The sequence below is a fragment of the Natator depressus genome, chromosome 11 (genome assembly GCF_965152275.1).
Source record: "Natator depressus isolate rNatDep1 chromosome 11, rNatDep2.hap1, whole genome shotgun sequence".
Classification (NCBI taxonomy): Eukaryota; Metazoa; Chordata; order Testudines; family Cheloniidae; genus Natator; species Natator depressus.
Genome location: NC_134244.1, coordinates 55,641,986 through 55,666,950, shown reverse-complemented (window position 1 = coordinate 55,666,950; position 24,965 = coordinate 55,641,986). Strand labels below are relative to the sequence as shown.

The 24,965-nt window shown below is 39.8% G+C and overlaps 1 protein-coding gene across 2 annotated transcripts in view; it reads left to right on the top strand.

The window, feature by feature from the left end:
* The window catches only part of HECW2 (HECT, C2 and WW domain containing E3 ubiquitin protein ligase 2), a 256,874-nt gene extending 233,409 nt beyond the window's left edge, over positions 1–23,465 (top strand). For both annotated transcript variants that reach the window (XM_074967801.1, XM_074967802.1), the window contains 8 exons: positions 7,569–7,721; positions 9,736–9,834; positions 12,170–12,299; positions 12,739–12,885; positions 13,600–13,714; positions 14,653–14,738; positions 16,341–16,453; positions 22,864–23,465. In XM_074967801.1, coding sequence (XP_074823902.1) covers positions 7,569–7,721; positions 9,736–9,834; positions 12,170–12,299; positions 12,739–12,885; positions 13,600–13,714; positions 14,653–14,738; positions 16,341–16,453; positions 22,864–22,975 — 955 coding nt within the window. In that variant the 3' untranslated portion in view covers positions 22,976–23,465. The remainder of the gene's footprint in view (positions 1–7,568; positions 7,722–9,735; positions 9,835–12,169; positions 12,300–12,738; positions 12,886–13,599; positions 13,715–14,652; positions 14,739–16,340; positions 16,454–22,863) is intronic.
* Positions 23,466–24,965: the final 1,500 nt, after the last annotated feature.

Sequence of the window (24,965 nt, the reverse complement as noted above, 5' to 3'; positions counted from 1 at the left end):
TTCCACAGCCACGCTACTACCTGATCTCTGCCTTGCTGAGCTGCTCAGATGGGTGCTGGCATGAGGATTTGCCCCAAAGGTCTGATTTTCAAGTGGCAAAACATGCAGATTAACTTGCATTTTCACACCTGATTTGCGCACACAATTATTGGCAACATGCTTGAAAATGAATAGTTGTTCATGTCTGACCTTTTATGAACGTGATTAAAACTGTAATGATTGTAAACATACTGAATTTTATTCACATGTATTTCAGAGATTTTGCACTGTCTTTAAGGGAGCGGTTGCAAAATAGGTCTTGAACCAATCCTTATAATACTATTGGTTGTTAGTACCATGTGGTTTGGCATTAAGTCTCTAGAATGCTTTTCACAGCTCTGGTTTAGTAAAAGCAGTTCGTACAAGATTAGATAAATACTCCCTTTAAAGGTTCTAAACTCTGTAGTGTGTTTAAAGTTCATCCTCAATGGCCAAGTTTTAATATGACCTAGTTAAAGTTTTTAAGTAAAATGTGGTGGTCTCACCCTAGCTGCAAGTGTGGGCTTGTTCACATACATAATATCACCATACTGACTGGCACCATTCAGATTGATGGGTACTCTTGATCCAAGAAAAACCCAGAACTGGAATGGCAGGACTGCAACAGTACAGGATTAAGGTGTTTTGATTGAACTTATTTCAGCCTTTGTTTTTACTACTAGCAGCTTCACCCAAATTTAAAATATATATAAAATGATTGCAAATCATACATGAGAGAATGGGAGAAGGGGAGGGGAAGAGCTGAAAAAATACAATAAGAAAATAAAACTAAAGTCAGGCAGATTGTCTTCTTCCAGATCAGATCATGTCAGGTTTTTTGCTTTTCTAAACACAAAATGACAAGATGAAGAGTGGCCTGGATGAGGAACACGTTACACACACTGTTCCTTTCTCCCCTGATAACCACTTCTGTACAAGATGCCTTTCTTTGAGGAAAAGAATGAGTTATTTTGTGAGTAACATCAAATCAAAATGACATTAAGTGTCTTGCTAGCAAAATGACTAATCTCAGCTTTATGCAATCATTTGATCCAGTTTTGAATGGTGAGAGGATGTGTGCAAACAACTCTTTCAGCATAGATGATGCAAGGATGTGAACCATGCAGAACTGCTCATTTAGTTAGATGTAGGATGACGTATCTGTGGGGGAAGGGAAAGAAATAGGAGACATTTTGAAAGAAGCATGTCCTACTCCCCCCCACCCCCTTTTTTTTAACGCAGGCTAAACTATTGTTTGATAATTGGGCAGGAACTTGGTTTTATGTTTCTGTTCCTCATCCATTTGTAATGCTGTAAATATAAGTCATAAAGAAATAGGTAATGAAATCCCCACTGAATGTGTATGAGAACATTTTGATTAACTCTACACTTGTTTGCATTAGCACATGAGGTAATTTAAACCCCACTGTTGCGATTCAGACAATTTTATCATGAGTCTCACAATATTTTGTGGTTTTTCTTATAAAGCCCCAGTTCCTGGAATCATGAGATTATATGAGAGAATCCATTGTACTTTTTTTTTTTTTAAATAAATTCTAGTCCTCATGGTTTCAGAAAAGAATCAAAATCTGAAAGCAAATAAAATGAACCCCAAATGTATTAGTTTTTCTACATTTCATGATTTTCCAGCCAAACATTTGGCTTTTGGGGCCAGATACTTTTTTAAAAATATTTGGCATTGGTAAAAAAGGGACAGTTTAAAAGGGACTAGTTTTAGGGCCTGGATTTGCTGTCAATAGCAAAATCAACAGTATCATCCATCTACCTTAGATGTCTTCAAATATGACTTATTATTACTCTGTCATTTTTTATTTAATGGTTGATTATATGCATGTGAAAGCCCATGTCTTGGGCCATCTCAGTTGACAAAATAATTAATGTACTGATGTTTCTGATGCCTTGAATCCTGTAGTGATATCTTCACGCCCTGCTCCAGCCCCTGTAAGTCAGGTAAAATGGCTGGAGTGGTATAAGTGGGCCATAAAAGCCCCAGTGGCAGCAACGGGTGGATTCCCTTGGTCTTGGTGCAGACACTGTGGAGGCTGACTCCCAAAGATCCCCTTGTAAGTCCTGGTGCAGGGGGTGTGCCCGAGCCAGGCTGCAGCATACATCACTGTGAAGGCTCTGGGAAGCATTGTGGTTCGTAGGTTGGCCCAGGGAGGCTGCCATAATTCAGAAGGGCCCCTGGGACTGTCTAAATTCCAGTCTCTCTCCAGCCCTCAGGACAGCCCAGGACTGGGAGGGTCCACAGATGGCTTAAAGTTAACTTAACATTCCTAGCTCCTGTTAGAAGCACAGCTCAGAATCTCACCCATGATTTAAGTCCAAAGAACTCTTTAGTTCATATAAAGTTGAGATCATATAAAGTAAAATAATGTGTCATGTTTTCTTACTCTATGGCTATTCTTTGCATTTATACTGTGAATGCTTATTTACCACTGATGAAGGTGACTTTGAAAAATAACAAGCATCTAACTGTATCAAAAGGTCCTGCTGCTACAGTCTGTTCTGCATGTCAAACAGCTGCCTTGCATGAGAGGGTGGTAGTTTAAAATGCCTAACGCTCCTCCCCAGGAGAATTGAAACATGCTGCCAACCACAGTACTTCTGCATTTGAATACTCAAATGCCTCCGGTTGCAGCTGTTGTGTGGCTGAGTGCCTATTGTATGGAGTTTTTTCATTCTTGTGCCAAGTCTTTAGTTGTGGGACAAACCTGACTGACAGAGCAGGACTGTAATGAATGATCCATCTGATGTGAGTTATATTAACTGTATGTATAAAAGCAGCTGGATGGAATAGCTGGAATTAGATAAAACACAAAAGTCATATTTTATCCTGGGATTTCATGGCTACTATGGCTGCCATGGGATTATCTCAGAAGTTTAGAGGCTCAACTCCTATAGTTGACCATATTCTTGATCGGGTGTTTGGGCTGGGATTGGAGATTGAGCAACTGGAATTTTGCCCATCACATGGAACTATCCTTTCCTTCTGCAATTTGAGGGTGGATACACCTCTCCTGTCCAGGTGAGAGACCAGCTTTGATACTCCACTCTGAGATGTTAATGGAACCTAAATGCTTCCAGATGACTGAAGGAGAATAGTTTTTCTTCAGATAGAGCATTCTTCGCTTCATTCTCAACTTGACAGTGATCCCTAGACTGTCTCTTCCCAACTTCATCCCCACAGGTCACATGCTGGGTTTATAGATGGCAGGCAACAACTGAAGTTGCAGAGATGACTGGCAGAGTGCTAATGGCAGAAGTCTTTTACTGAAGCTGATCGATTTGTGCAATAGATTTTTTGCATTCTTGTGACATGGATGAGTAGGAGGCAAAGGAGAGTCTCCTCCACCATAGCATCGGCATCATCTTGATTAGTAGTTTTTTTGTGGGTGCTGAACAACACAGATAGTCTGAGCTGTCGTTGCTTGCTAATTGTATTGTGTTCCTCCCATTGTGAGGAAAAATTACATTATTTGATGGACAAAATTGCCCAGGTTCATACTGAACTGGTTTCATCTGTGAGGCTGGGGCTGTATGTTGAAGGGGACTAAGGCATCTCTGCTTGGGTTTCAGTCAGCGTCACTCACTAAGGTAATGGAGGGAACTTTATGTCACAAATATCCTGGGACCCACAAAGCTACAATAATACTGCAAACAACTCTTGTTGTTTTCCTCCTTGTTTGGTGAAGGCCAATGGGGAAGAGCTGGGCCAATTGCTGGTGGAGTTTGAGAGTTTCAATTAGGGAGGGTGGGTTGCTTGCCTACCTTAAGAAAGCATTTGTACATCCATTGCTCAAGAAACCGTCAGTGCTAACTCTTGTTCTTTATCTCATCTTCCATTTCTGGGTAAGATTACTGAAAAGGCTATGGCAAGAAAACTCTCATGGTATCTAGATCCTTCCAATTTCCTTGACAATCTGGTTGCAGGCTTGGGCGTGGCATGGAGACAGATTTGATGGATGAAATGTCCTAGTGATGGATTGGGTGCCCAGGTTGATATTAGGTCTGTCAGCTGCCTTTGGTAACTCTTGGTGGTAAAGTAGTGTAGAAATGCATGGAACCCTGTAGAAACAGACACTAAGGAATAGCTGTCCATTACTTTCTGTTAAATCCCAGAGTGTTTTGCACCATTAGTGCGTGAGAGGGAGCTCTCCTGTGGCAGGGTTCTATCTGGCCACATCTCTTATTTAATGAGTATCTGAGGCTATTGGGAGGGTTAGTATAAAAAAAAAGAAAGAAACAAAAACAAAAACCTTGGTTACATTGTCTTCAATGTGCTTGTGACACCCTGCTCTGAATCTCTGTAGATACTTACATGGCCCCCAGCATCATAGTATCTTTGGTGAGGTAAAACTTTAAAGAATTTATCTTCATAAACCCTTCTGTGAGGTGAAAAGTATTCATTTCCACATTTTACAAATGGGGAACCGGGGCTAAATGTCTTGCCCATGTCACATAGGAAATCTATGTCACAGCCAGGAACTGAACCTCGATCACCTACGTGTCAGAACAAGGCCATCTTTTTTCCTCAGCTGAAGCAAATGGGTGGTGGAGATTGTCTGGTGGAGATTGGGGCATGGATAAGAGCTACTTGGCTGAGGCTCAATGCAGAAAAGACTGAGAAGATATTAATAGGTGGGAGAAAGCAAACCTGATATGATGGAGATTACATCTGCTCCTCTGACTGAGGGCGTGGCCTGCCTTTTCTCACTGAGGTGGTTAGATGTGAAACTGATGTTTAATAATCAGGTATCAGCCAGCAGTCAAGGTGGTTGTGACCTTTTCTTTCTTACATGGACCTCTCAATATCATCACCTTTACCTTTGTCATCTTGAGTTTAAACTACTGCAGTGCACTATGCACACTGCAAAGTGGGGTTATACCTTAAATTCATTCAGAAACCGAGCTGGCGCAGAACATGGGAGCCTGCTCACTAAGCAGGGTTTTGCACTGTGAACATATTATACGAGTGCTCAGGGATGTGGACAAATTGGAGAGAGTCCAGCGGAGGGCAACAAAAATGATTAGGGGGCTGGGGCACATGACTTACGAGGAGAGCCTGAGGGAACTGAGCTTGTTTAGTCTGCAGAAGAGAAGGGTGAGGGGGGATTTGATAGCAGCCTTCAACTTCCTGAAGCGGGGGTTCCAAAGAGGATGGAGCTTGGCTGGTCTCAGTGGTGGCAGATGACAGAACAAGGAGTAATGGTCTCAAGTTGCAGTGAGGGAGGTCTAGGTTGGATATTAGGAAACGCTATTTCACTAGGAGGGTGGTAAAGCACTTGAATGGGTTCCCTAGGGAGGTGGTGGAATCTCCATCCTTCGAGGTTTTTAAGGCCCGGCTTGACAACGCCCTGGCTGGGATGATTTAGTTGGTGTTGGTCCTGCTTTGAGCAGGGGGTTGGACTAGATGACCTCCTGAAGTCTCTTCCAACCCTAATCTTCTATAATTCTGTGATTTGCGTGAGCTGCTCTTTGGTTTTCCAGGTGAGATACTAAGATGTTTATTTTCACATGTAAGTGCCTGAATGGCCAGTTTAGAGAACTGCCTGTTTCAGAGACTTTTTCTCCTTGTGCCATGGATTTGCAGTGAGCCGTGACACTCCTTCAGTCTGAATGAGAAGGAGCTGCTGGCAGGGCATTCTCAGGAGCCTCTCATCTTTGGAATCCAGGCCCCACCTTGGTCTAAAATAAAACAAATTGTTTGAGCTTCTGAGCACATTAAAAAACTGATCTGTTTGCTCAGGCTTTTGCACAAGGGAATAGAATGGCCAGCATTTTTGGAAAAGGGTGGAATATTATATATTTTAATATAAACTCTTTTTGTATTGTATATTATTTGTATATTTGAAAAAGGACATAGATGCCCAGATCCAAGGATATGTACATTTTTATATTTTAGATATTTGAAATCAAAATAAAAGAGGAAAAAACCCCACACATATATAGTGCAAAGCATGTCTCGTTCTATACATTTGATGTTGTATATTAACTGTGCATTGGATAATTATCGTAAGAGGTACAGATTGTCCTTTCAAGTTTAGTCTCTTGCCTTTTTATGTGTACATTATCCTGGCACTACTAAGACTAAAGAAGGTCAGTGTGTGAAATCCTTGGGCTATAGAGGTGCTTTATTTCCTCTCCTTTAGGGCTATAATAATGTCTGTTCCCAGTGGGAAACTCCCCAGTTTTCCATTCTGCACTGCTACAGAGGTATTAGTCTTGTACTTGATTCACTTCAATTGTGACCCTGGGAGGAGTGGCAAGACAATAATTTGTCTCAATTCTATTTCAGCAAGGAGGCTGTCTGTCCTCCCAATTTGAGGGCAATTACATGTCACCTGGAGAATGCATTTCCTTCAGGTTCTACTAATTCAAGATTATAGTTTCTAATAAATAAAGAATCTAAATAACTCCTAGCTTTTTAAATAAAAAACAAACTACTTTGATAGGGTGAAGGTCCTGAAAGGAGAGAGGTAGTCCAAGAAAGATAAAGCATTAAAGTAATTTGAGATTTTCTTTGTAAAGGAGAATATAACTCTTTGAATTTCCGTATTGCTTCCAATCTGCAAGGATACAATGATTGGTTTTTCATTTCTGGCCTTGATTTGTCAGATGCATATATGTGTAGGTTTAATGATGGCTCTTTTATTGTGTGCTGTATATAGGAAGGGATTTCTGCTTTCCCTTTAGCTTCTCCAGAATGACTCGAGTTGACACCAGTGATCAAAGTTATTCTCAAGAGACCAATATAAACTAAGCAAGGGTCTTCACTGAAGGTTGTGTGTCACTTAGGCCCCAATCCTGCAAGCTACTCCACTTCAGTTATGGCTCCATGCGGGCATAGGAGTCCACCCACATGACGCATCTCACGGGATCAAGGATTTAAACACCACAGTGATAGGCGCCTTAGAAAAACCTTATGCAATGGTTAAAAGAACGTAAATTTATAGAGAATAAGTCCATCAATGGCTATTAGCCAAGATGCTCAGGGATACAACTCCATGCTCTGAGCCTCTGCATCACTCGATAATTACCTGTTCTGTTCATTCCCTCTGAAGTATCTGGTATTTGCCACCGTCAGAAGACAGGATAGTGGGCTAGATCAGTGGTTCTCAAAGCCAGTCCGCCACTTGTTCAGGGAAAGCCCCTGGCGGGCAGGACCGGTTTGTTTATCTGCCGCATCTGCAGGTTCGGCCAATCCCACTGGCCGTGGTTCGTCGCTCCTGGCCAATGGGGGTTGCGGGAAGGGTGGCCAGCACGTCCCTGGGCCTGCGCCGCTTCCCGCAGCCCCCATTGGCCTGGAGCGGTGAACCACGGCCAGTGGGATCGGCCGAACCTGTGGACGCGGCAGGTAAACAAACTGGTCTGGCCCACCAGGGGCTTTCCCTGAACAAGCGGCGGACTGGCTTTGAGAACCACTGGGCTAGAGACCTGACCAAATATGACCATTCTTATGTTCTTATGATAAGCCTTGTTGAATCAAATAAACCTTCTGTAATAAATTAACTTGAATTTTTTTAAAGGTTGGATTACAGTGGACCTTCAAGAGAGTTTTTTTTCCTGGTGTCCAGAGAGCTTTTCAATCCATATTATGGTTTATTTGAATATTCAGCCAATGATACCTACACAGTACAAATAAGTCCCATGTCTGCTTTTGTAGACAATCACCATGAATGGTAAGAATTAATTTTTAATCTTATTTTTTCTATTGTTTCTACTTGTGGAGAACCAGCTCATATTTGTTCAAACACAGAGTTTGATCTTTTTAACCAGCAGTAAAATAATTGCATTTCTTTAGACTTTCCTCATTATTATTTTTTGTAGTTGGTGGTAACAGATATTCTTTTTTCTCACAATGTCAGCAAAGATGAGATTTGGAACATATGTATTGTGGGTTTGGCTCACTATATGAAACTCCACACTTCTTGTACAAGAGCAAACATTTGCTTCACCAAAGCACTGTCAGTCCTTTGTGCATGAAAAGCAGATTATATTAAACACTGGCTTGTAGTCAACTCAGTGTATGAGAGATTTCAATCAGCTTTTATTGCATGTTGTTTGTTTGGGATTTTTCCATGAATATAGATTGTTCCAAGTAAGGCAATCCACATCTGGAGTAGGAAAATCTATTGAGATATCTCTTCTTGTTCTTTGCTATTTAATCAAGGTCCATATATCTGATAGTAGCCTTTAAAATCTGTAAAAAGGATGTACTATGAGGAATCTGAAAAACAGAGGAAAAAAACCTGAAATGATGTGCAGTGTATATATATCTATAAAATGTATCTTTATATATAAAATCGCAATTTCATGATTAAGGGCCAAATTCTAAACTGGTATAAATCAGTACATTTCCAGTGAAATCAGTGGAGCTATGCCATTTACACTAGCTGAGAATCTGGGTCTAAGGTATTTAAATTACAGTAATGGGGTGACAGCTGCAAGTCTGTGTAGGACAGAGGCAAATTAGGGTCTCAAATGATGTAGAATCATTGCAATGAAGTATAGTTGAGAGTTACGCCATTTAGTGCTGGCTGCACTGCACATCAATTGAAGCAATGCACTTGTTGGACTCTGGATACAGAAGTTCAGCAACAACAAACTGTATATGCTGCATCTGAAAAAGCATGACAGTCTGACAGAACAAGCTGCAGGGCTGTGCGTGGCCATCTTCTCCCCATCCCAAGCTGTGTGGAGCTAGAGATCTAGCCAGTGAGTGAGTGGGGCATGACCCATTTGTTTCTGGAGAGACTAGTGCTAGCGTCAGCATCAGGGATAGTGCAAGGAATGGACCTGTGCAGAGAGAGAGGAAGCTTTGTGTGTCTCTTCCCCATCTTGCACACCCTGCATAGGGCCAGGCATAACAAAGCCTTAATTTTTCCCAAGTAAAGTAGTTCTGAGTATATATCTTACCAGGAAGTCTAGAAACTTGATTTTCTTTCAGAGAGTGCATTAGGCTTGAATCTGCTTTCAGATACATGGAGGGCATGCCTAGTTTCTTTAATGAGTTTTTTCACAATGTTCTGCAACATGCACCATCATTTCTGACAGCAGAATTGTGCCCTTAGAGTCTAACAGAGTCTATGTGAAGGCCCTAGTGTTGCAAACAAAGTTGCCACGTTCCTAATTTCTAATCTTCCAGCAGCAATGAGTTTACAAGGGGATTTAAATCATGTTGGTATTTTTTTGGGGAAATGGAATGGTAAGGGTGATAGTTTCCAGCCACTCCCCCAGAAAAGGTTACATGGAGCCCAACATCCATCAGTCATGAAAAAGAGCATGGAGCCACCCACTAGCTAGAAAAGGATGCCTAGAATAATCTATTAGTCAGTCTCTCAGTGCTCAGAAAGAGAGAATGAGGAGATGGAGGGGCAGAAAACGGCTGTCATGTTGGAAGCCAGGGTTTGAAAAAAGGACCTAGTTTAGTAGGGTTAGAATGAGTTCAGTTTAGATTTCAGTAGCTGAAAAAGTGGCAACTTCAGCTTTGAAACCCCAGGTACTTTCCACGCCTTGCAGATTTTTTTTCACTACATTCTACTGAGAACTAAAAAGAAACAAGCTACAATAACACAGTTATAGTTATCTGATTTAAATATACTGTTAAACTTGGTACACAGACAAATGATAGGGCAGCACACAAACCACAAAGTCTGAGTGTACTGGTTATAACTCATTTCCTTTGTCGTTCAGGTTCAGGTTCAGTGGTCGAATCCTTGGTCTTGCTCTGATACATCAGTATTTGTTAGATGCCTTCTTTACACGGCCCTTTTATAAAGCCCTCCTCAGAATGTGAGTAGAAATGTTCTGATTTTCTTTTTCTCATGGAAAATGCAGTTTTTGACCAGCGATAAATGTTAGGTTCTTTACTCCAAGAAGATAGGTCAATATAATTAGGTCATTTAGTTTTAATCCAAGATTTACTTTAAAGTATAGTTGCCTAAATTAAGGCCCATTTATGGTACTAGCCAGTTACTTGATGACTTAGATGATGTTGTTGCTGATAATATCAAAACCTTGTGATTCCTGTCAACCAATTACATCACCTGTTCCTTCTATAAAATCATACTCTTCAAATCCTGCAGTGAAACATCAGATATTAATAGAGTGCTTGTTCATTTGTCTTTAATGACTCATAGGACAGGATGTGAATCAAACCTTATTTAGACTTTAAGATCAGCGTTTTCAAAAGTAGTCTCTGATTTTTGGTTGCTTCCATTTTGAGGTGCCTAATTTGAGATATCCTGGGTCTGATTTTCAGAAGTACTGCATCTTGCAGCTCAGCTGAAAACCATAAGAACTGCAGTTGCTCAGTACCTCTGAAAATCAGATCTAATGTTTAGGGATCCAAAAAAGGAAGCCCAAAATCAGAAGCCACATCTGAGAATTTCGGAAGATGATTTACATTTATCTGTAAAGCACCGTTCACATTTATGGTGCTGTGCAAATAATACAAGCTTATTTTTACAACAACCAAAACTGTATTAGGTGCTTTACAGAATTTTTTTTAAAAAGGCATGGTCCCAATCCCAAGGACCTTACAGTCCAAGGTTAGAGGTGATGTGGTGGGGGAAATGAATAAAACGGTAGGGGGGATGGGTGGTGAAAGAGAAGGACTCCAGCAGTAATATCATGTGATTACTTAGTTTAGTTATCTATTGGTCATAGTGGCTTGCTAGAAGTTTTTTAAATAGCTGTGGGCCAGATTCTGCCACCTTCACAAACAGTGGGCCTGATTCATGATCCCCTTATGGCCTTGCCAGCAGAAAGACACTACAAAGTAGCTTTATGGATACCCCTGCTCATGCACTCCTTCCTGGGTCTGCAGCTCCACAGAAGGTGTCTTAACCAGCTCTGCACACATCTTTGCAGGAGGCACTGGTACACAGGGCATTCCCAGGTCAGCAAGGGGAATGTTGTCCCAGCCATTCTGCACTGCTGTTAAGGGCCATTGCTGCAGGATGCAAGTTAAGGTAACCCTTAGCCCAAGACCGCTCCCGGTACCCGGTAGCTAGAGAAGATGCATGCCATCTTCCCTGTGTGCCTGTACCAGCCCTAGAGTGGGCACAAGAATAAATTCCCCTGGTGGAGTAGCAGCTTATTCTCTGAGTGATCCTAAATGTAAGGCTGTTCACAGGTTAAGATTCTGCTTCAAGTGAACAAGGCTGACAGAATCTGATCCCGTAATAATAATTATGATTGTTGACTGACTTCTTGTGGGGATCATGGAAATGGTAAGGAGGTGCTTGAATGAGGAGAGGGCAGTTGGCTCACAAACCAAATTTGGAAGGGTGTATCATGTTTAAGGACTTTATGGCAAAATCACCCAGGCTGGCATCACTGCCAAAGTGGAGAGAGCAGGATGTGACAGATTAAGACCATCCTCCCTATTGCAGAGGTTAGTTACTACTAATAAAGAGGTCCTATCTCTTTTATGAGGTGAATTACATATCCCATATTGATGGATCTTTACTTCTAAGTATTACAGGTTTCAGAGTAGCAGCCGTGTTTGTCTGTATTCGTAAAAAGAACAGGAGTACTTGTGGCACCTTAGAGACTAACAAATTTATTAGAGCATAAGCTTTCGTGGGTTACGGAATGGAACATGTATGTTCCATTCTATGCATCCGATGAAGTGGGCTGTAGCCCACGAAAGCTTATGCTCAAATAAATTTGTTAGTCTCTAAGGTGCCACAAATACTCCTGTTCTTTTTAAGTATTACAAGAATTAATAGCATTTTTTGTAATCCATGGTCAAAATAAGGGTATTAGTAATTGAAATATGGTGCAAGTGACCAGAATTCGAAATAAAGTGAAATTTACAAGCAAAAGGTCTTTAAAATGGAAATTACGGTTTTGTAGTTTAACAACAAAGAGATGAGAGTTACGCAAGTAGTTGCTATTATCATTGCTAGGCAAATACAGAGATTCAGAATAGTTTCTACTAACTTGACTTCAGAACGTCAGCACAAAGGAATCCAGTAACCACTGTTCTTTGTTCTGTTGATTTCTCTGAGCTCCCTTTATTCTCAGTTTGTTTTGTAGGGCTGTCCTGTCTCAGCTCTGTTAATGAGCACGCACTACTGCTGTCAGCTATATTTGTATATTTTCTTCTTGTTTATGTTAGACTCTGTGACCTGAGTGACTTGGAATACCTTGATGAGGAGTTCCACCAGAGTTTGCAGTGGATGAAAGACAACGATATACATGATATCCTAGATCTCACATTCACTGTAAATGAAGAAGTTTTTGGGCAGGTGTGCAAGATTGCTACTTTCCTTTCCTTTCCTCTTTATATTCTGTTGTTAGGTAACTGTTTCTTTGGACTGAAAAATGATGTCATTCCCAGCTGATTTGAGTTCATTAATAAAAATCTTGGTTGATATGAACAATCGAAAAACCTATAGAGAGATTATCATTCGTTACCTACCAATGCAATACCTAAAGAATGCAGAAGTTGGTTTGTATCTCTTATTTTGAAGCTGCTTGTTCTTACTTTGTACTTGACATGATCTGGTGAAAACAGGGATTTCAGTTTCATGTCATCTGTCTGATTTTATGTACTCCAGTCTGTTAAACCAATCTGTGCTTGGCCTAGGATATTGGGGAATTAGCGCTACGTATTTAACAAAAAGCTTGAGTTTATAATATATTCTTGTTGTATTTATATTATTTTGGTTATGGTTTTCCTCTAAGATCACTGAACGGGAACTGAAACCAGGGGGTGCCAACATCCCAGTCACAGAGAAGAACAAGAAAGAATACATAGAGAGAATGGTGAAATGGAGAATTGAGAGAGGGGTTGTGCAGCAAACAGAAAGTCTAGTTCGAGGTTTCTACGAGGTGAGAAATCCTACTCAACTCTAGTTCCCATATGTATATTATGTAGCATTCTCCATACTTGCCTTTCTAATACACCCAACCATGCAGTATTTAGAAAACATAGGTTAAAATCAGGAGTGAGAGTTATATGTATCCTACAGTGGACCTAATGTATTTCAAAATAATCAAATGTCGTCTTATATATGTGGAGGTCACTTGTTGGAGGTCATTGAGTCAACTAACATGACTATATTCTAAAGAAATGGAAAACATTTTTACCACTGTTTGCATTAGCAGCAGTGCAAACTCAGATAATAAGGAGAGTTGAACTCAGGAAGGAATTTTTTACTCCGTGTCCAGCATTACACAATTGGCTGAGGATATTTCAAGATGTTTTCCTTTACATTTTCCACCTTGAACATGGACCTTGAATATATTGACCTTTATTGCCCTGAAAGTATTTCTGTATTATTTTTCTAATAATTTTCCTTCTAAATGCTAAGAGCTTCTAATGAAAATGAATGTAGCTACAGTATGAAACCCAGTGGAAGAATAGTCCGCATATTTGCATCTTTTGAAAAATCTTTTAACCTTAAACCTCCCCGTTCATTGAACAAGCCAGAACATTACTTGAAAAATGATACAGCATTAGTAACTGGGGAGTCTGTTTAGTAGGAGGCAAAAATAACACAAACAATGAGGGCACGTTTCTATGTATTCTATTTCCTTTCACAGGTTGTTGACGCTAGGCTGGTGTCTGTATTTGATGCAAGAGAATTGGAACTGGTTATTGCTGGCACAGCAGAAATTGACTTAAGTGACTGGAGAAACAACACAGAGTATAGAGGAGGTGACATTGATTTTTTTTTTTCCTAGTCAAAGTTAGCTCTGGTACTGCATGAGTGAACCTGGAAGTGCCCTTTGTCTAAGATTTTGCTAAACCTATTCTATGAAATATGTCAATTCAATAAGTGTTGGAGCCCATTTTAAACTAATTTTGGAATGTCTTTATTTTCCTGGTTAGCTTTTGAATTAGGAGCAGACATTTTAGTTGATAAAAGGAGTAAGATCCCAAACGGCAAGAGCATGTTTGTATTTTGAATTTACAGAGAGGTTGATGGCATCTGAAAGTGAGTAGGCAAACCTTTGACATAAAGGTGTTCTCAGAGTTCATTTACAGCAGCAGGTAAAAAGATTCATGTTATATCTGATTCCAAACCCCTCTCACATTCCCATTACGCTCAGTCTTTCTCCTTGCTCTTACGTTCAACTATTCTGATTTTTCTCCTGCCTGACTGCATAAAGAGAGTGGTAAGGCAGACGTCTTTAGTAAGGACCACTTCACTTCCATTTCCAAAGGCTATCTGGAACTGGTAGTGAGCCTATCCGAGTGCAGTCCGGCTTCAATTCCATCAAGAAGAATGAGATGACAGCTGTTTTGAGTGAGGTGGCTGCAGTTGCTACTGGTATCATGAGCAGCTTTTAAAAAAAACCAAAAACGTAATGTCACAAGAATTGGCAGCTCAGATGGTTGGCTTGCTAATGGTTTAAGTGTTTGCAAAAGGGAAACTGAATGTCTGCCTTTAATTTGGAGCAACGTGCAATGACCCTGATAAGAGCCCTGGTTTAGTCTCACTTGCTGTCTTTTGCTGATATTTGATTATAAGTATGGAGGCTAAGACTGAACTGGGTAAGGCCATTAATGATTAATATTTCACATGTGTGTTCTCCTGCACTTAATATTAAAAGAATCAAAGGTAATGTGGCTTTTTGTTGCTGTTCTAACAGGTTACCATGACAATCACATTGTAATTCGGTGGTTCTGGGCTGCTGTAGAAAGATTCAACAATGAACAACGGCTAAGGCTATTACAGGTGAGAGATCAGTAGATTTTGTATAAAAATATATACCACCATTTCACATTAAATGTTAAACTACTTCATCAGTTTCAGATAATGAAACCTTCAGACAGTGTGATGTCAGGACACGGGAATGGCCTGGTAACTCAGCAGTCTCCAGATGCTTACTGTAAATAATTGAAATGTCAAAGCTAACTAAAAACAAAAGTCCCCTTGATAGAAAGTTACCAAACAGTATGAGTGTTGGGTGGTGGTGATTTTTATTATTTGACTAAAAAAATCCTCAAAATTTGTATTCCAAGGAAAGGAAAAGAAACATGATCATATTTACCTTTGAAGATTATTCAGAGGAAGAGTTAGGGAGGACTTGGCTGAGGTGTTCAAAATTATTAAAATGATATTGAAAACTGATCCAGTCCCCCATTATTATCCTTTTATAGAACATGAAAACAAGAGGTCTTCACTTAGTTGATAGCCAGTAAATTAAGAACAAATAAATAGAAACACTGCTTCACACAGTATGTCCACCTGTGGAATTCATTTACCTGATGGATTCAACAACACTGAAGGCAGTAGAGGAATTTTAATGCATGTGGGTTTTTCACAGAGTTACAGGTAATCAAATACAGGTACTTCTAGCACACCAAATTCTTTAGAAGGGGCCAGATCTGATTTTATCTGGGTTTGCCACATAGTTGCACTAGTTTAAAATCCATTGTTTTAAACATTTCAGAACTGGCATCTGATCATGTTAACTGTGTCACTAACATTTCTTTTTCCTGTTACAGCTGGCTCTGTGTAAATGCTATGTGGGAAACCTTACTGAGGTGTCCCTTTTGATGCAGTACCATAGATGGCTGTGTAACTTTATCGCTAAGATTTCCCTTTGCGATTATAATACAGTGTAGGGATTCTGCAACTGCAGGTCAAAAATATTTTATATAGGTGTTTTATCACAGACCATTAAAAAATAAGTAAGGTCTATCTGTCACAAGACTCTCTCTTATTGATGGATGATTCTAGTCAAATCTGCTCTGTACAATGTCATAAGAAATTCTCACTGAAATCTATGGGAATTTTACCTAAATGAGAACTGTAGAATTTGTCTCTTAGCTTATATCAGTTAGTAAAGTTTGTAAAGTGCTTTGAAATCCAGCTGAATGAAAGGCACGACATAGATGTAACATATATGGTAATTTACTTATTAGTTAGTCCCTCTTAAACCTTATTAAGTGTATTTTATTTTCTCCCTCCTCCCTTTATTATTTATTAGCTTGATGATGCTAGTAATGTGACTTTAATTCTACACTGATTGTGCATCATAATTATTCTTATATACTGGCTGTCTATAAGTGAAATCTGTAACATAAATTAGTCTAGTAAGACCTCCCTCCTAGAGTGCTAATCAAGAAATATGCCACTTTTCCTCCCCTACATTTTAAACAGGACTTTAATACTCCTGATTCCCCTTCAAATAAGGCTTGATCTTGCAAAGTCTTATACAAGAACAACTTGCCTTAGTGGGAACACTGCTGTGAGTAGTTACTTATGCATGAGCATTCACACAACCCTCAGGTTGTACATCTGTCATCCGTGTTGTTCTTTTTGTGTTGGTAGTTTGTTACAGGTACATCCAGCATACCTTATGAGGGGTTTGCATCTCTAAGAGGGAGCAATGGGCCAAGAAGATTCTGTGTAGAAAAATGGGGGAAAATCACTGCTCTTCCCAGGTAAAAGTGTGTGTATGTGTATGTTTTGGGTAGGGGTGTTTTTTTTTAATCTAAGTAAATTTTGAACTACTTGGGTAGAGTTCAGTTCTCTGTGAGCCAGTCACAATAGATACATTGATATTCTCAACTACCCCTGCTGCTAACTATTGGGGTTATGCAGAAGCTGCTTGAGAAACAAACAGCTGTCATTGATTGACTGAGTAGGCTCTGGTGAAAGGGAAGTTCTGCTTCCTAGTTGTTCCAGTGTGTATGACATATCTTTCTTTCTTTGAATTGAAGAGGTTGTTTTCCTGCATGGTGGAAAAGACAAACTAATTGTGCTTAGGAGTCTGTACCTTAATTCAATTCATTCTACTTTACCAGGTTTACAACTTCTCTTCTAAAATTTATAGAGTTTTTTGTTTGTCATAAAACCAGGCATTGCTTCCCTAAAATAGTATCTATGATGTTCTCTGAAAGGTAAGTTATTGATCATTGCCAGAAAATGGATATCAACTCTGGATTAAAGAGACCCAATGTATTTACAGTCTAGTTCAGTTCCCTAGGAGGGCCAGCGTGACTTCAGCGTTGTGTAGAAATCTTGCTGTGGTGATTTTTTGAATCAGAGGAAAAAGTGTGTTCTGAGGAGTGATTTGAAGAAGGAGAGAGAGAAGGCGGCAAAACACAATGTTAAGGGGGGGGGGTCAAGATTGTAAAGAGAGCAAGTAGTAGAGAGGCTTGGGCCAAGTGAAACAAGTGAAAAGGAGAGTAGAAAGAAATGAGTTGGATGTAAGGAAAAGCTGAGTTGCACAAGGCCTCGAAGAGCTGAAGCCAGGGAAAGAATTCAAGGTGGAAAGTGACATGATCAGAGTGGCAAGAGGAAAAAGTAAGGAAGGAATTGCTTTCCTCGTTTTTCCTTTTGTGATGCCAGGAAAAGAGCTGTGGTCTTAAATGATCTACAGTATCAAAGACTGATGACATATGAGCCAGGATCTGAAAAGTCATCCTGACTGAACTCTGTATTAATAAGAACTTCTCTACAGAGAGGTCAGTTTTGCAGATTAATACATTTGGGGAAGATTTCCCATCATCCAATTCTGTAGCATTTAGAGGAAGTTACACTGGTTGGAAATAGATACGTTACTAACTTTGATTATCTGATAGTACTGTTTATACTTTGACTTTCTATGTAGTTGAAATGCACAGACCCAGTGTACAAGTTTGTGGAGTCAGTAGCTCGAACACAAAACCACCATGTCAGTTAAGAGTATAAATGGGAGCCACGCAGCTGAAGGTCAAAGGTACATTAAGAGAATTCTAAGAGTTTATATTTCAAAACAATTACTGTAGTATCTTTTAGGGTCAAAAGGTATTCTGTGCATCAGCCACCTAAGCATGCCTCAGAGAATGATTGTTACTGAAATGAGAAATAGATTATGTTCCTATAGCATTTTAAAAATATAAACCCTTGCATTTTCTTGAATGAACCTGGACCTCAGCAGTGCCATTCCATTTTATACCAATACTTAAGTAGGAAAAGAGAATATTGTAGTTTTTGTATCTTCTAATATTCAGTCTCTAAGACCAACTTTAGGCAGTACTGAAATATTATTAAATAAAAGGTCCCAGTTAGGATGAGGGAACCATTCACTGGGCGCATTTCACATTTAAAGACTATTCCTGCCCCAAAAGGTTTGCAATCTAAGATCTCAGTCCTGCTTAACTTCACTGTGCTGAGTCGTCCCATTAGCTTCAATGGGTGGCTACTGGTAATGAAGTTTAGCACATGTGTATATGTCACCCAGATCGGGACCTTAATAGCTAGATGTAAGTAGACCCAAAACACGTATTTGATCAGTGTGGCAGGATGCTGGCCTGGGAGGCACAAATAACTGGAAATCAGATTTTTCCAGGACTGATAATTTGACTACTGTGAGGAGGAACATGACAAATTAATTCATTAAATTCCTTGCTGGACCTCTCATCTGTAAAAATAAATGTTTTACGGGGATATAGTGTTGATTATTTTTAAAGTAACTTAAAAACGGGAGAAAGAAAAATAAATTGTGAAAGCTCCATTTAAAATAGTGTTCTGGACCCATAAAAACCCACTAAAGCAGGGGAACTCAAAAGGAAGGTTCAAACTAACTGTCTATAAATATAACTTATGGAACCCACTTTACTCATTTATTGTGCATAGATACAGAGACTTGGGACCAAATTCACCTCTTAGGCAGCAGGATCCAACCTGGAGCAGGGCCACACTCCTGTAAGCTGCTCATTCTACCAGGGAAACCAGAGCCAGCGGGTACACTCTACACAGGGAGAAGGGGCAGGACAAGCCAGGAGGTTCAGCACCTCACTGAGGGAGTTTCTTGTGGCAGGGCTACTGCGGAGCTCCAGCTGTAAAATAAAACTGCTTCACTTTGGAGAAAGAGAGTGGAGATATGTGCTGAGCGCCTTCACTAGTTCAGCCCAGTGGGTGCAGGGAGGGTGCCAGCTGCTTGCCTCTTTGCCCATGGCAATGAACATGGCCCTTGATCTTTAACTTTCAGTTCCATTGCTTTCGAGACACTGGGCCACAACTTTTACCACTGTTTTAAGATACTTTTACAAACATGAGAGCCAAATAACACAAGTTTATTTGTTGTGAGTCAGCCACTCCCAGTGCTCAAGACATGGTACCCTAATCCCATAGGAAATGCATGACTTGCAGCGTTCATCTCAAACTTAGCTCTGAGCAGAATGTAAACTGTGTTCACTTTTCTAACATCTCCAGTTCCTATGTGCAGAGTGGCTTCAGCCTAAGCCGCACCAGCTTCAGAGGCTTTACTATGCAAACACTGAGTAGCACTGGCTGAAGGTACCTATCTTAACAAAGACACTGAGTGGCAGACTTTCAGCAGGCTCCTAAAAGAGATCCTGCAGATGTGGATGAATTGTTGGACACCCATTGAAAATTTCACCCAGAGGCTCTTCGATGCCTAATGGTTCTAGGGTTTTGTATTAACCTGGGGATAAATTCTTTTACCCTCACTCTCTCAGTGATTAATATTTTTATTTTGTGAATAGTCCCACTGATTTCAATGGGACCACTTGTGGAGCCTGGTACTACTGGCAAAATCTGGCTCTCAAATTACAAATCAAGGGGTTTGTTTTTGTTTTTGTTTGTTTTTAATTCATACCAGAGAGAAGAAATAAATGAATGAAAACATTTTATTGTAGCCATTCCCTTTTCTTGGCTCTGTAGAGCTGCGGAAGGCTAATACAGATAACAGATTGATTAGATGATTCCATAGCTTCCATAGTTCTGATCATGTTATAATCACCCTTATTGAACCAGAAAAATGAAACTTCTGGAACTTGCATGTCAAGTTGCCTGGCTTTTATCACTGCCCTTTCCATCCTATGTTAGTGGCATGTGCATGCACTGAAAAAGTTAGTTATTCCTAGTTTAGTTTTGCCCCTGCTGTCCCTGTCACCACCTTTACTTTCAGCTTGTTTATCTTATTGTATGTCAGGCTAAATCAGATATCACTAGGGGAACTCCTACTCTCTATTTCTTAAATGTTTAGAAGTTGGTAGTGTTAATTATATAGCAGCTAGGGATGATGAATAAATAAACATTTGCACGCGAACAGCATTCTTCTGTTATTGCTAAGGTATTGGACTTTGGACTTAAAGTTAATTTGTCTGTAATACTGTTTGAACTCCAGTGAAGGGGAAAGTGATTGAATGTCAAGACTCCAGGAACTAAGATACATTTACCTTTATCAGAAAATGTGAGAGTACAAAGATGAACATAGTATACAGTTAGCTTGAAATGTCCTGGGAAAACAGTATCCACAGTAAAATCACTCTCCTTGCAGAATGACAGAGTCCTTTGTCTGGTAGAAGAAGAGCACATTTCCTCAATGGGATCAGTATCTTTATTTTTAAAAATGAGTCAGCTCTCTAAAGAAAATGATCACATTTTCAATACACTGACAAAATCATCCTCAGAAACTGAAAGAAAACCCAACTTATCTTCCTACTAATCAGTTAAACCAAGATGCAAGATTGTTAGCTTGCAATGAATCCCTTATTGATTCATGGGTTACAGTTTTTATAATTTGTGGTTGTACAGCCCACATTATGCATGATGCATAATTCTAACAAGTGGATGTCTGTTTCAAAGAAACTGCTCTCCTTCCACACCCTTTCTGAGTGTATTAATCTTAAGAAGCAAGAGGAAATTCTTCTGCTGGTTGTGTGAGCAGCCAGAGGATCCAAGGAGGATTATTACAATGGTCCACATTCCCCTCCTGTGGGCCTGATGGAAAGAGAAGCTCTATGAAGTTTCTTTTATAATGTTTCCTCCAAATTCTCCTTCCAGAGGGTTAAGGAGGGGGAATCAGTTGAACCCACCCACCAGATGCAGGAGGTTAGGCCACCATGGATCTTCCGAGGTCTAAATTGAACCCAGAGAATTGGTGGATGTACAGGGTCATCTAACTACCTGACAGCACTGCTCTAATTGTAATCATACTGTCTTTTCCCCAACCCCACTCCTTAACAAGGGTCTCCGACATGGAGGGACTCTGCAGGAAAGTTAGATCCTCCTAAGCACACTTCCTGGATTCCACAATGTTCTGGGAAGAGAAAAGAGAACCACGGATTCTGCTGACCTGCTCCCTTTCCCGGCAGCCAAGGGTTGATCCCTCGGGGGGAGGGGGAAATGAGGAGCCCCATAGAATACCATGGGGTGTGAACTCTACCTGCTGAAAAACATTCTGACAGAGTTCTGTTAAGTCTACAGTAATTGGATGGAGCAAAATACAGTATTTTTTCTACCACAGCAATACACCCGAAGTTTGGTCTGATGTTTAAAATGATAATCTGGCCCTGCATACTGTGTCTTTCCCAAAGCCTGGTATTTTTATGACACTATAATGCTGTTTGCTAATTCAGTGTTTCACCTTCACTGAGGGCTTATAATGAACTCTTAGCTTCTGTGTTATAAACAAGCTAGAATGACTCACCTCTTCTCTTCATGTTCCAACCTGGTAGTTAGGATCTGATTGGCAGTTAAGATGATGGTCCCTGATTTGTTCATCTGGGGGCTGGGCACCCTCTTGTTTTGAGAAGGCTCACTGTAAATCCAGTGTAGCCATTCTGACTGCTGCTGAATGGGGTATGTTGAATCAGGAGTCTCAGTTCTTGGTGTGGGGAGAGTTCCTGACATTAAACACTTAAATTTATTATGCCGTGTGTTTTTTAAATGTTTGCTGTTCAAGCAGTGACAGGCAGGCCACTGCAGAAAACGTTTCTGCTTGCCAACGGGAACAGGTTTAAACAACAGTGTGGTATGATTGCAAAAGGAAAAAGTAAATGTAAAGAAAGTCCTGCCCCTTTAAGGGCCAAACCCAAATACAAAAGGACTTTTATCTTCCAAAGCAAAGGTCTAAAGGGTTAGTTAGCTTTCAAAGAAGAAGAGGAAATGAAAAGTCCTTGGAGCTTTCATCTCAGAACCCCTCTCCCGAAAGATCCTACTTGCATTAGTCACTTGGAGCTGTGCCATTTATTTCAGTGGGAGCAGGACGGAATTACCCGGCTACTCAATAAATCCCTATATCAAATTCAGGCAACTCTGGTCCTTCCTCTAGTCAGAGGATGGGGTCTCTAGGACCTTTTCACAATGTGTGTAGAGATTGTGATAGGCAGATTATAGAAATTGGGCGGGGGAGGGGGGAGAATATATTCCTGTCCTGTCAAGAAAGCCAGAGTGTGTTTTGAGAATTATATACATACATTCATTTAACTACTAAATATATTTCTCTGTAATAGATTCTCAAGATCAGATCCTCGGCTGGTGTAAATCAGTATACCTCCACTAACTTCAAGGCAGCTACACTGATTTACACCAGCTGAGGCTCTGGCCCAGAGAAATTATCAATGGAAAAGACCTAATTTGCTAACTAGTCTATCTCTTGTCAGTAGGACTATTCCCTATGTGTGTTTTCTAGTATTTCGCTAACTCTGTCTAATTTATGTGCATTCATTCTTCAGAAATAACTTCCTCGTGATTACAGACCTAATATTCAAATATCACTAATTACTAATAGAAAATACTAATTTTAAAAGTATGTATTCTAAGCCAAATTTTCAAAACAAACTGCCTCAATTGTGCCCCTAAATTGCAAATTTTGTGTGCCCACATTTTACAGGCAAAATTTAGGCTACTACTTGTGATCCACATTAAGGGTCAGAATTTCAAAAATATCTTTGACAATTAATTCTTTTTTAACTTGAAAATAACAGTGTTCAGTAACACAATAATATTTCACAAAGCATGGTATTTTGAAAGGACCTTCTTGCGCATCTGAATTTCCAGTTACTTTCATTTGAATTTCTGAATAACCATGGCTTATTTGCCACTTTTTTTTTTGCAGGGCTCATACGTGTTTCAATCGTCTTGACCTTCCCCCTTACCCATCATTCTCCATGCTCTGTGAGAAACTGTTGACAGCAGTTGAAGAGACAAGTACCTTTGGACTTGAGTAATACGCAAACCATAGTGCCCAGCTCTTTGGACGTTTGTGGATCTGTCCTCTTAAGAACAAATGAACATTTGTATTGGATTTCTTAGAGGAAAATTGTTTTACAATACAATTCAAATAATGAGATTTCTATGAATGAGTAAATCTAGCTTCGGAAGCAGTTACAAGCATTGTGGTAGTGGCGGAGTACTCTACAGTAATACTGGAGTGTGCCTGGTGTGCAGGGAAAACCAACAGTCTTGCAATAAACAGTTTTTCTTGACTGCCATGTTTGTTATGGCCCAAGCAAAGGATGTGACCATGCATGATCAGCAAGGTGGCTACTGCAAAATCTGACACGTACCTTGAAACTGGATTTCACCAAAGTCCTTGAATGTAAAGTTCAAGTCAAAATGTGAAATCGTTCAGCCCACCCCTAAATTCGCTAAAATCAAACTATGGAAATCTTTAGGAAACTTTTTTTTTTTTTTAAAGATAGGTTACTTTATGCCGTATACTATAACAGAAAATCCATTACTTGCTATACCTAAGACTACGAGTGCCTGCATGGTGTGCACCATAGATTTCAGCTTCCTGGGGCAGAAGTGAATTTGAAGGAAAATCAGCAGTAAGGGATGTCACAACAATGGCTTGCAATAAGGAGGTTTGTGAAAATGTATATGCAAGTGCTGCGTGTATGGCAAATGATGAGCTATTATAAGGAGAACTTAATAATGTCTGATTTTATGCTTTGTACTGCATGGAAACTGTTTTAAAAAATAAGTATCAATTTATCACAGCATATCAGGAAAAAGAAACTTACACAGTGACTTCTCTTTATTTTTATAGGTTCATTATGTTAAGTTCCTCAGAGTGTAAATAAGAAACTAGCAAACTAAATGCTATTTCTGTTCATTTCACTTTTCATGCATTTACAGACATTGTGCTAGTGTTTTATTCTTTAAGCACTCTCAAGGAAAAAAATGCCTTTTATTTTTATATAAGTAAGAAATTCCCAAAAATATTTTGCACTGAATGTACCAAAGTTGAAGGGACATTATGATCAGACTGACCGCAAACTGCATCACTCTTACAAGTATCTAGAAAATAGCTTCTTAAGAACTGAGCTTTCTTCACAGTGCCATGTCTATAGATATCAGGACTGTGCACATAAGTAATAATTTTGTAAAAATCACTACATGTGATATTGTAATATGCATTTATTTTAAATGCATTTGTTTCATTTTTCATCCATCAAATAACCTGTAAGGGATTGAGTGTAATACAGATGTTTCATATTTTCCCAGCAACTTTTATTTGTACAGCACCGTAAAGCACACTAGCTTATTGGAGAAACCATGGGCGACACTTAAGAAGATGAACCTTTAATAGTAATGATTCCACTTTCCCTTGTCAGTGAACACCTCCAAGCTATAAACTGTTCGTAATGTTTTTCTAAGTTTGCATTTTCACTGAGTAGTTTTCTTGTCAATGTTAATTAAAATGAGGTCCTTTTCAATTGTATATCAAAAACTGAATGAATCCACCAATTTAATTATGCTTAATTTTGCTAAAGTGCACAGGCGTCACTTGCACCATTCCCCGTAAATTAGTTTTGCATCTGTGCACTTGTACAGCCATTGAGAAATACGACATACATCGTGCCAGAGTTCCAGAAAACTGCAACTGAATGTTGGATGGCAAGAAGAGAAATACAGCTCTTTGTGTTCCTTTTGATGGCACTCAAGCATTTCAAGACCTGCTTTGTGGAAGAACTAAGTTTGAGAGTAACCTCAGGATTCCCACTCTGGGGACTCTCATTGAGTAGGTGTCTCAGTGAGGTGACATGCTTATTGTCCGTATTCATAACAATGGGAGCACCCATCCACTCAAGTGAACATTGGAACGGCAATAAAGATGCTGTCAGTAAAGACTACTTTTTCACCCTCCCCATGAGAAAGTAGATGCTGTTGTGGTGGTAGGAGCGGGGTGCTGGGTAAATTTAAATTGCCCCA